General features: G+C 33.2%; 1 protein-coding gene across 3 annotated transcripts; it reads right to left on the bottom strand.

The window, feature by feature from the left end:
• Positions 1-3,796: 3,796 nt before the first annotated feature.
• On the bottom strand, positions 3,797-7,226 carry LOC104121076 (BTB/POZ domain-containing protein At3g22104). 3 transcript variants are annotated; one of them, XM_009632971.4, is made up of 3 exons: positions 6,604-7,226; positions 4,576-5,688; positions 3,797-4,375 (listed from the first exon to the last, which is right to left on the bottom strand). In XM_009632971.4, exons 1-3 carry the CDS (start codon positions 6,664-6,666, stop codon positions 3,929-3,931), a joined length of 1,623 nt encoding a protein of 540 aa, XP_009631266.1. In that variant the 5' UTR covers positions 6,667-7,226; the 3' UTR covers positions 3,797-3,928. The 3 variants fall into 3 exon arrangements, with proteins under 3 accessions (XP_009631266.1, XP_018621992.1, XP_070037469.1); XM_018766476.3 differs by lacking the exon at positions 6,604-7,226 and adding an exon at positions 5,777-6,551; XM_070181368.1 differs by lacking the exon at positions 6,604-7,226 and adding an exon at positions 5,959-6,549.
• Between the last annotated feature and the right edge of the window lie 4,762 nt (positions 7,227-11,988).

Raw genomic sequence — 11,988 nt, 5'->3', positions numbered from 1 at the left:
AATCATATTTTGCAGCTTTGCTTTCAACAGTCATCATGGAGGTTTCTGCCTGTTCAGCATCACCCTCAGATTCACTAGAGAATCTCCCCAGGCAGCCAGAGCTTGCTTTACAATATTATCAGCGACATCTCTTCTCTTGAACTTTCTATCGGGGATAGGGTTCCTCTTAACCATCTTGTCAACATTGTGTTTGTAATGGTCCTTCTTGTGAAGAGGATAATCTTTGATGAAATACACTGGCTTTTCGCACTTGTGACAGCAATCGTATCCTTTAGTGTTTCTACAAGAGTTGCCCTTCTTGGGTATGCCTCCATTTCTACGAACCATTTTCTGAAATCTTGGCGGTATGTAGGTTGATTGACCTTCTTCAAAATTTGGTGGAGCAGCCATATAGATCCTTTCTAGGTATTAGTCTTATAGAAAGAACCCGCTCTGATACCAATTGATGCAAACTAAGAGTCCACCATACTATATAGAGAACCTGGTTCTCTATCAGTTCCCACAGAACTCACACACACAGTAGTAAGTAAATAACACAATAATATTTTACGTGAAAAACTTCCAGCTCACGGGATTAAAAACCACGACCTACACTCGTAGGATTTTAATTTCACTAACCGAACAACTTTAGATTACAACCTATTGTAACATATGAATTAAACTCTTAATCCTCCACCTACTTGCAATAACTATATTTCAAGCCTCTTTGTAATAACTCTATTACAAAGCAACAAATCTTGATTAACTCTAGTCAAGAAACTAAACCAAACAGTGGTTTAAATTTGTCCTACAAAGACACTTCTTGAAAGTAGTGTAGGATTACAAATGAAGAACAAATAACAAAGACTCAACATACCTAAGGACTTAAGATATCTTCAATCTTTGGATCTGGTCCTTGAGGTTGCAGCTGCTTTGTTCTTGAGAGAGATGGTGGCTAGCACTTGAGAGAGAAAATCAATTTTAGGTTTTGCAAGTGTTAGGAAATGAAATCCCTTACCTTTATGTTGATAATATGTGTGTGAGATAATTGGGATGATATAAGCAAATATTCGGTACAAGGCATGCTCCATAAAGTGACTCCTGCACTGTTGCGTGTGCAGTGCAACGACTTTAATAGATGTAAGTGGTTGAACTGTACTGTGACCGGATGAACTGATCTCTATATGTTCCCTCTGCTGTTCCCTTAACTGATTTCATTGAGAGTTGACCATACATCTGACTAGTTACTCTTAACGCAAAGGAACTAATTGTTTCAGGTTTCTTATCTAATTCTCTCTTGAAGTTTGTCAAATCATTAAAACAAATGAAACATATCTTATCAGGCCTTAATTACAATATTGTATTGAGCCGTGAATTTACTAATTCTTTTACTGCAGCTTTTTCTCGTGAAATAAGTACAGAATGAGATTACAAAAGTTGCACAAGAAACTGTGAAAGGTTCTTATTATATTCGTACACCAAAATTTTCATCTCATACATTGCATGTCTATTGTTAATATTTCTCTGTTTAAACAACAAAAAAAATTACTTCAAAAAGATTGAAACGTGTAAGTGGGGATCAAAATTTTAAAATAATGCATTGAGGTGATTAAGTTTTTTTTTCTAGATTAAGAGCCTGTTTGGAACGGCTTATTTTGAAAGACTTTTAAGCCAAAATAGTTTTTAAGTCATAACTTAGAATTCAAGTTTTTGATTTTTCGCTTTTGGCTTGTTTTGTCATTTTAGCTTAAAAACAAATGTTTTAAAGCATTTTTTTATTCTATCCAAACACTACAAAATAACTTAAATATTTTTTTGACTTAAAAACACTTAAAATAAGCTAATCTAAACGGATTCTAAATTAGATGTGAGGCCCATCTCCCGAGGTAAGTCATTTAAAAAGAGGTTTAAGGACAGTTTGGCTACTGGTTAGTAACGGCTTTTTGACGCCTAGCCCTGTTGGTCGGTTCTGTAGGGAATAATGTTTTATGAAATTACAATTATCGGTAAGAATATTCGCCTCAATTGGTCAAGCTACGTTTCACACAACCCTATGTATTCCCTAAGTTACTCGTCTTATCTGCTTCATAAATATATTAACAGAGATTTTATATGGTTTCACCTATGCCAATTATTAACAATATTGTTCCTTTAATATTCTGCATGTCAACTACCAAGTTGACTTCATTGTAACTACGTACCTGTAAGATTCTAAGTTCCTGGACATGTGTTGAGTTATAAATAATAGCGTATCTCTTAACCGGTATAAAGATGTAAACAAATAAGAGAGTTACAAAATTATTAACTACAGCATTCATTACCACTGTATGAAGGAGAGCATTATCACTGGTAAAATTATTGTCATATGAATAGGGTATCAAAATGATTAAACTAAAATAATTAACCACCCATATTATTTATTAAAAAACTGATTGAATAATAAACTTTTTAAGAACGAGTCAAATATAGATAAGAATTATATTATCTATTTAGAAACTTTTACATTTGCAAAACCTGAAATTGGGGGTTCCTCAAGTTTGGAAGACTAGGAAGTGATCATATTCGTAAAGCCATGGATAATATAGTTACCCATATTATCCGCCGGTTAACCCGGTTTTTATCCGTATTAAATATGAGTCAGAGCGAATAATTTATCCTTTTTTTAAAAAAAAAAATTATCCGTTTTTTGACCCGTCCCATATCCGACCCGACCCGCCCTTTTGCCACCCCTACATGTGACCAAGAGGTCACGGGTTCAATCCCTCGAAACAACCTCTTGCAAAAATATAGGGTAAGACTGCGTACAATAGACCCTTGTGGTCCGGCCCTTTCCTGAATCCCGCACATAGCGGGAGCTTAGTGCATCGGGCTACTCTTCATTCATTACCACTGTAAAGTTTTGGATTGAACATTCAATTTATAATATTTAGACGGTCAAAAACTTGGAGGCAACAAGGTGCAATCCGGGTAATTATTGATGAGCTGATCAATTCAGCTGCGTCTTGCCGATCAATATGACTTACTTATAGACCTAATGTCACATTCAGTCAAGATTTATGATATATGTATGTGTCTGAGCCTGTCCCACTGATGTATTAAAAGCGATACCTTGGGACGGTTGTAAGGCTAAACAAATTGCTTCAGCTTCACGAATAGAAAACCGTCTTGGTTGTAATTTGTAAGAATATGAATCAGCCTGTCCAACAAATTTCTTGAGCGTCCGAGTGAGCAAGTTGCCAAGATGTGTATGTTGAAAAGACAGTGCACTCACCAAAGATATACATCAACTATACTATCAGACAAAGATCTACGATTTACTTTTCACAATCTGTTGACAAAAGTATTGCTTTTTTTTTTTTTAATTTTTATTTTCTTTGCCCTTTTTTCATATTTACTTGCCTCACTGTGTCCTCCACAAGACGCAGTGGGGTTGCAATGTGGGAAGAATATCAATGGACAATTCAGATCTTTGATTGAAACTTCTCAGCTTTAGGAGATTCTCTTTACTTCTTGCTGACAATTTCCCAACTAGTATCATGCCATTGTCTCAATATGAGAATGATATAGAAAGTGACTTTACCTTATCATCCCTTCTTGCACAAATATCAGGGAATGATCAGTTCTTTTTCTGCCAAAATAATAATTCAGCGTTTCAATTGTTCTTCCTTTTTATTCCTATATGCTCAAACAGTTTCTGCATGTCTACCATACTGTTTTTTTCCAGTTTCTGTTTATATACAGCCAAAATTTTATACTCTGTAAAACAATGGATTAGTCCCAATCACCCTTACTATTGACAGCCAGAAAAAGTAAGTGGTGGGCTAAAAGTACTCTTGCTATTCAAACAAAGCACTAATATTTTCACTTGCTATTTACATACACATTCAAAAAAGAAGTAATAATAATATTAATAAAAGTAAAATAAGAATGATTGGATTTATTATCTCAATCAAGAACATAGCCTAGGTAAAGATCTTGCATTGTTATGGCTTGATACTCTTGATTTCAACATCTTTGCCATCTGATTTTGCATTTTCCTGCAAACTTTTTCCAATTCTAGCACTCTACATTGCATACCTTGTAAATGTACTTTAAGTTTCTCATTCTCAGTCGAAAGATCCAGCTTTCCTGCGTATAGGACGATCTGCTGATCTTCCTTACCCGTATTTTTTGCTTCCGCGAAACTACAATGTGAATCGACGTAAGGACTGGCTTGATTGGTTTCTTGAAGTAAGCTTTTGAGCTTCACTTGCTGAGTAATGAGAGCTTGTCCAGCAGATTTTGAAGGGAATTTCTTGTTCTGAGCTAAGTGGTTACAAGCCTCTGATGACAACTTCTCATAGTTCAGTCCACTACATATTTTCATCTTTTCCTCTTCACATAACCCCGAATGTACCTGCAATTTTTCGTCGATTATCAACGTTAGACCAACTAGCTAAATTTAGGAACAATGCCTAAGCAATTCGCCACATTCTTGAACATGAACTAATAGTGAATATATGTGTTTGTATCAGTTTAAATAAGCATCATAATACAAAGAAGCAAGTAAAAAGTTGAAGACCATACTGCAGTTTAACTATTGTTCTTTAAGCATACCTCAAAATACATAACTGTGGCGTGGTAGATTGCATCATATGAGTCCCTAGCAGATTCAGGCAGCGATTTGACCAGGGCAAGGAACTTGGAAGGTTTTAGACATGGATCAGGAGCGACTTCTGCTATGTACAAGTCGATCAAGCTAGCAACTTTCCTCAATCGAGTTAACGGAACACAACATGCCCCTTTGCTAATAAATGATTTCAACAACCTGAGAACTAAATTCACATCATATAAATAACTTGATCCAACCGGTGAAGGGAGCAGCAGGTTATCCAAAGTCGCTTGATCCAACAGGGAACCAATCATGCTCTCTAACTTGTTCCTCGAGCACTTGCTTATCTTCAAATTCAGAGTAATTCGAAGCATTCCAAATAAGGTTTTGAAGGAAATGCAGCTCAAATCTAGCAAATAAAGCATCTCGATAACTGTCTCCATCGTCTTGCATTTCTCATCCATCGTTTTGGCCGATGCAAATCTTGATTTTTGGTAATAGAACAGGAACTTACTAAGAATACCATGATCAAGATTTCTGGATACCATTTGCTTTACCAAAATATCGATCAAAAAGGGCTCGAAAGCAGCTAGATCCTCAAACCACCATGTAGCCCGAAATGTGCTATTTTTAAAGCTCTCTGTACTTTTTGAATCACAAGACAACCGAAATCCAGAACTGTCAGCAGAAGAAGTCGACGGACAAGGACTGGTTTCACAGGAAGATGCAACTCTCCCGATAAGAGAATCGAGGTACTTATCAATTACACCTGAAGAACTTGCCACAGGTATCAAATTTTGACATTGTTTTAGGGCATCAAGAAGTTCAGACCAAGTCCAATACCTAATATCCGCAAGCAAATTCTCAGTTAGCTCGAATAGATTTTGGTTTCCGGATACAGATTTCTCCATTTCCATATAACAGGCAGCACAATATAGAGTTGAAACATTAATGTGGTTTATCTCAATCTTCCCTTTGTTGTAACAGAATCTTGTAATGAGCTCAAAGCTCTCAGCTCCACCAGGGAAATCATGAAATATCACCTTTAAATATTTCGTCCCTCGTTTCCTTTTCCCAAACAATTTATTTATTCTTCCTGAATAAGAACATATAACATTCTGCACAAATTTATAACAAAACACAATCAGATAACAAAACAAGAATGTATAATAGGTATTTAGGGACCATATTAGAGACTTATCTTACCTTGTAACAGCAATCACTTTCTAATTTCAGGATATAAGAACCTTATCAAGGGCATTAAATTAAACCACACAAAAGCAGAAATTTAATGGAATAATCTAAAGAATTTCCAAAAAGAATGATGACAGGTCGTTATACTGAATTAAATTTGGGAGGGGAATTGAAGAAAAAAGTCTGTGATGTACCAGCCAAAGTAGGGAAAGCACAGTAATGAGTGGAAATGAGAGCAACCTTTTTGGTCACACTCTAAAAAGATGTGAAAGAACCAAATTTAAAAGGGGCAAGAACATTTAAACCCCATAATATATCAATAATAAATGAGAGGAAACATACAAAAACAAAGGGCGGTGAGCTTACAAGTCACATTGGAGAAAAAGAAGTAAGTTGGAGTAATACAAACTTAGCCCCACTTATCAGTAATATAGGTACAGAATTTAATTTTTGGTTAAACATGATTAGGAAAAATTAAAGACAATAATGTAGAAAGAGTTAAAAGACAACAAATAAACATGAAGAAGAATCTATCTCTGAACTTAACAATAGCAGAAAATGGATAGAAATGAAGCCAAGTCAAACACAACACCAGTTATGGGGCCATGGGGGGGTTTACAATTTTGCACACAGAATTTTTTGTGTGGAGAAAATAGAGAAAACAAGGCAAGAACTGAGAATTAGAACTAAAAAACAGAATAACATAATTGAGAAGATAACAATTTGGACAAAGAAACAAAAAAGAAAAGAAAAAGGGAGAGCAAATGCAAAGCTTGTTCTTATTTTACAAAGACAAACGAGAAGAACCAGAAAGCTAAAATAAAAGAAAGAAAATTTACCTTATCAACAATAAAGATTTCTTCACCATTGACATCCACTTCAAGATCACAAGAAACATCCATTAAAGCCAAATAAAGAAAACACCTCAAATTAAGAGTCCCTTTTGGAATTTACTCAACAAAACAACTTTAAAAACTCGTAAAGAACTGATCTTGGAAAATACCCACATAGATTTTAGAAGAAAACAACAACTTATTCTATAATAAGCATGAAGACAAATAGAAAAAGTTCAGTTCTTGGTATTACAAAAAAATGCTTAGTCAATTGGTTCAAAAGCAAAACTGAAAGCATATAACTTAGAGAGACAAGAGTATAGGTGAAGCAAAAGAAAGAAGGGGTACAGATATATAATGTATATAATATGAGGATAAAACAAATAGAAAATCAGAACTTCAGTGAATAAGGGAAATGCTTGTATGCTAAGACAAACAGAGTTGTTGAGTGCCCACTAAACTGTATCTGACATTCCTGTCAAAATATGAGTCAATTTTTACATAAGCATATGCAACTTCTGGCTAAGTGAAGACCCTTTAGACTTGGAACGTAAGCTTTATACTATATATAAAACATTATATTATATTAAATGTATGTATGTTTCTGCTGGTTTTTTATTTTTTTGTGTCTCTCAACTCTCATGAACTCTTTTATGCCATTTTCTTGGCAGTAAGTTTCTTTCCTGATCAGTCACCCCCCCCCCCCCCTCGCGGGTTTACTCTATTAATTAATCTCTCTCTGCCGTATAATACAAGTTGACGTTGTTATATTTAAATAAGGGATAATGACCTATTTGCCACTGCAAAGGACCTTTTTCTGGGATTCTTTATTTGCTTTCGTTATCTTTTGCTTATTTTCAGTTTTGAGCATGAGGAAACCTTTTGCTTTTCTTCTGGTTGTGGAAAAGAACAATTTAGGTTTTCAAGATCAACAAGAATTTTGTTTTAAAGAAAAAGATAAGAAAGGAAATGATAGAAATACATTAAATGGATTTGAGATTACTGTGAACTTTTTTAAATTGTATTTTTTTTTATATACATCGGTGAAACTAAATAAATTTCTCCAAATTTTTTCATATGGTACATGGCTTGAATATGCCAGGATAAGAAACTCAATTTATATGAGTGCATCTTCTCAAATTAACAAAAATTCTTCATATTTATGATCTTCATTTGTCAAAAATATGTTTAATAATGACCTTGTTGGCTTCCAGATACCATCTTCAATAATAGCTCTAAATTGTACTATTTCTCCTTTTATAGGTTTCAAAATCAGTTTTTAGTTATTGAACCAAATAACCTCAACTTATTTGAAAAACGCTTTTGTTTTTTGTTTTTTTAATTTTATTAGCACCATCTAAAAGCATAAGACGGAGACATGCATGTCGAAAGAAAAAGAAAACTATTGACGTTCGTTGCTTTGCAACTCTTTACGTGGAAACATCTATCTTGAACTTGATTTAGTAAGTTGTTTTCTCTAACAAACTAGATTGTAACGCAATTTTAAATTAGTTGGTAGTAATGCATATCTATGAAGCTTGATTGATTTGGAAAAGAAGTGAAACTATTTTCTATGTGAGTTTTTGAGGCAAGTCATTTAAGCAAGGATAATATCTTGTTGATGTATTTCCGTAACCTCTTCAATACAAAGTTACCAAAAGGTTAATGATTTCTACTTGATTGGTTCAGAAAATTATTTCATCTTTTATCACTTTATTTTTCTTTTTGTTTCCCTTTCTCAGTACTTGGAGATGCTTTTGCATTGAGACTTCCAAGTAAGCTTTAAAGTTGAAATTCGATTTTTAGACCTTTAGCAGTACTTGTTTGGAATCTCGACATGCCATGTTATTGTGCTTTGAATATGCAGTATATGTCAACTTGTACACAGTTTTACTAGAGATCTTACTTTAAACTGCTTGTCAAATTGAACTTTATTTGTGCTTGTTCCTCATATTGAAGTACAGCAACACTTAATTTCCACCAGATTTTCATATGTTTCAATCTGGATTTGCTCCCTACTTCATCCATGTCTTTTTTTTGGTTTCTACTAGTGTTCGGTTAAGGGTTTGGCAAATTTAGATTTGTGTCAAAAAGTTTTACATTGTATAAAGCGCTCCCTACCAAATGTGACACCGTTCTCGAGGCTTACATACTCTGTGTAAGGATGGGGTATTCTATCCATATTATATAAAAGTAGGAGTATTATGTTTCGTTTTAGTTTTGTTAGAGAAAGCATAAGGGTAAACATCTATTGGGTTTGGAACTTAACTCCCCTGTTCTTTTATGATATCAAATAATTTTCTCTTGGGTTTGGAACTTAACATGTAAGGGTAAACATAAGGCTAAGTTTGTAAACAATTATTTGATTTCGTTTTCGTTTTAGTCTAATATTCGTTTTACTCTTGGGTTTGGAACTTAACTCCCCTGTTCTTTTATGATAATCAAATAATTTTCTGAAGGTTATTGAGTAAAGTAAAAACTGTTACAGTACATTTACTTTTAAACTAGCAAGAAATGAGTTTCATACACTTGAAATGAGAGTGAGTATTGTTCTAAACCTGTTGACCCTCAAGTACATCGCACATATATCAAAATATATAGCATTACCATTGTTATTTTAAATATAATATTCAAGTACACCACGCTTGTATCAAAATTACCATTCTCAGTTTAGATAATGAATGATGATGAGGAGGAGTAATAGGCAAAAGAAAAGATTATATATTAGTTATGGAAAGTTTTATATTGGAAGACCTCAAGTACACCACACCCTGTACCAAAATTACCATTCTCGTTTGCAATGATGGTAATGATGATTATTAGCTATGTAAAGTTTTATATTGGACAGTTATGCAGAGATTACATCAATGATGCAAGATTTATGCTGCAAATGAAACGTGTATTAGATATTCAAAATTAAATCGTACATATATATGTAACTATATTTCTTTATGCAACCAACCAATTGAATCTAAGTTAAATTATTGCACTTGTCAATTATCTCATGTAACTTTAGCGGAATTTTTTGTTGGAAAATATTCGTTTGACCGTCGAATACCCAACATGATAAATAGGTAATAAAACCGTACAAGTCGATGTGAAAAATGTCTTTCTTGCGATTTTATTAATTTCCCTCGCCGTCACCATATATGGCGTCTCCGTAAGCTAAATTAAGTCATTATCTTTTGCTCGTTTTTCACTGATTGCTTCTAGCATCTATCACTGAATTAATATATCTCTTATTTCCATAATTGCCTTTGTCATTATAGATCTGTGTGATTTACTATACATTTAAAAAAAAAAAAAAATGAACTCCTTCTTACTCAAGAAAAGTGCAATGACGACCTTATATCCAAGTTTGATATGATTGCATATAAGTTTATTGCCAGTCTAATATTCCTTTTAATTTACTATAGACTTGTCGATTGTCTTCATTATCCACATTCTAATACTATTACAGTTTAAAGGTTTTTTTTGACGATCAGTATAAGTTGTTTCTTATGTAAATATATTTTACACTGTCACTTCACGGCTATTCTGGCACGGTTCGTTTGAGAAACTGTTTGTAGCTAAATCTTGTCCCTCATCCAACGGTGAGGACTAGAGGACATTGTAAATAGGCCCAAACGTTGCAATTCTGAGACTGCCATGTTTTCGTATGAAGGAGTTTGTTAAAAAGCAACCTTATCCTGTAAAACAGCAGGTAAACGGGGGAAAACAGGAATCACGTGAATAACTATTGCGCTTTTTTTTTCTCTTTATTATTATATTCTTTTGGGTTTTCACTATTGCCCGACGAGATATCCGCTAAAAAATTCAAGAAGGAAAGGTAATGAATACAGTAGTTATATATATCCTTATACCATGGCGATATCCTTATACCATGGCGGGGCAGAATTTCTGCTAAGGGATTCATACGAAAGAAGTTAAAAAATTAAAAGAGATTGTGGTATGTCGGCTATGTTTTTGGGCTGTGTTAAGGAGATTCAAAATATACTAGGGATTTTAACCTTTCTATACTATATATGAAACTTTATTACCCTTCCTAATCAAGTTTTAACTTAATTACATGGCCATATACAATTTACCAATTATATACTGTACAAATTAGTTTTAAATGAATATCCCTTTAAATTAGGAATTGAAAGGAATCAATTATTTCTCATACCTGTTCTCGCTCTCTCCTGCGCTCTCTATCTCCGTCACTCTCTCCTGTGCATTCTCTCTCTCTCTCTCTGCCTCTCTCTCCGTCTCTCTGTCTCTCATTCTCTGTTCTTTCCCTAATTTTTCTTCCTATGATGTTCTCTACTTTTTATCCTTTCATGTTGTATATATTTTTAATAGAATTCATCAATGGATTTTCAATCGTTTTACTATAGAGAGTTTTGACTTAGCAATTTCCTTTCATGTTGCACAGGGTGTTCAAATTGAAATTGTCAATCAATAAATTTTGAAGGTGTTTGACTCTCCACCATTGACAGTCTTTAAAAAGTTTTGAAGGTTTGAAATCAAATTTGGGTTTTCAAAAATTATTATTTGTTTGGATTGGGTGTTGTTGCAAACAACTAAGAATATTGTTTGGAGTTTATATCGATTAGACTTGATTTTGGCTGAATTTCAGATTGAAACTCGAAGAAAAAGAACACATGACATACAATATATTTACGAAATTGTAGTAAAGTTGTATTATAATTGTATGTAAATTGTATTTGGTTGTAGTTATATATTTTTATTTTATTTAAATGTTGTATGCAAGTTGAAAAATAGTTGTATAATGTATGAGTCGTTGTATAAAATTTATATTTAAGTTATCGATACTATCTTTTTACATAAATTTATTAATATGTATCAAAATTGTATTAAAAGAGTAAGTTTTGATTAGAATTTTTGAGAGGAAGAAGCACACACCACATACAAAATATATACAAATCAGATACAAAAATATACAAAAGACATATTGTATAAAATTTGTATGAAAATTATATTTAAATTGTATGATATTGTAGTTGTATTTAACTAGGTAGAAATAATGTATGAAAGTTATAGATAAGTTGTAAATAAGTTATATAATATATAATTAGTTGTATGGAATTTATTTTTACTATGTATGTTGTTGTAGATATTCAAATTTGCATTAAATTCGTATGAAATTTATTTTTAATTTGTATGTTGATGTACCATACATTGTTCTTTTCTCAGTTGATTTATTAAGGAAAGAAAAATAGAGAATGAATTCCAAATCGACACATGTGCGCTGATTCATATATGTTTTTGAACGGAAAAACTTAAATATTGATGGGAACTAAATGATTTGGGTGGAGAAATTTCGAGTTTTACATTAAAAGCATCATCGTCGCACTTCGAAGAAACTGAGTTTTATGTGAGATTTGA

This window comes from Nicotiana tomentosiformis, chromosome 7 (genome assembly GCF_000390325.3).
Source record: "Nicotiana tomentosiformis chromosome 7, ASM39032v3, whole genome shotgun sequence".
NCBI lineage: Eukaryota > Viridiplantae > Streptophyta > Magnoliopsida > Solanales > Solanaceae > Nicotiana > Nicotiana tomentosiformis.
Note: the sequence above shows the minus strand (reverse complement) of the source record. Positions and strands in the feature narration are given on the sequence as shown.

What these genes read in the sequence shown, in the direction of transcription:
- LOC104121076 (XM_009632971.4), bottom strand. Translation starts at nt 6,666, where the DNA reads ATGGATGTTTCTTGTGATCTTGAAGTGGATGTCAATGGTGAAGAAATC. An exon ending in AAATCTTTATTGTTGATAAG is followed by an intron (nt 5,689 to 6,603) that starts GTAAATTTTCTT and finishes AAATTTGTGCAG; the next exon opens with AATGTTATATGTTCTTATTC. An exon ending in CCACAGTTATGTATTTTGAG is followed by an intron (nt 4,376 to 4,575) that starts GTATGCTTAAAG and finishes GAAAAATTGCAG; the next exon opens with GTACATTCGGGGTTATGTGA.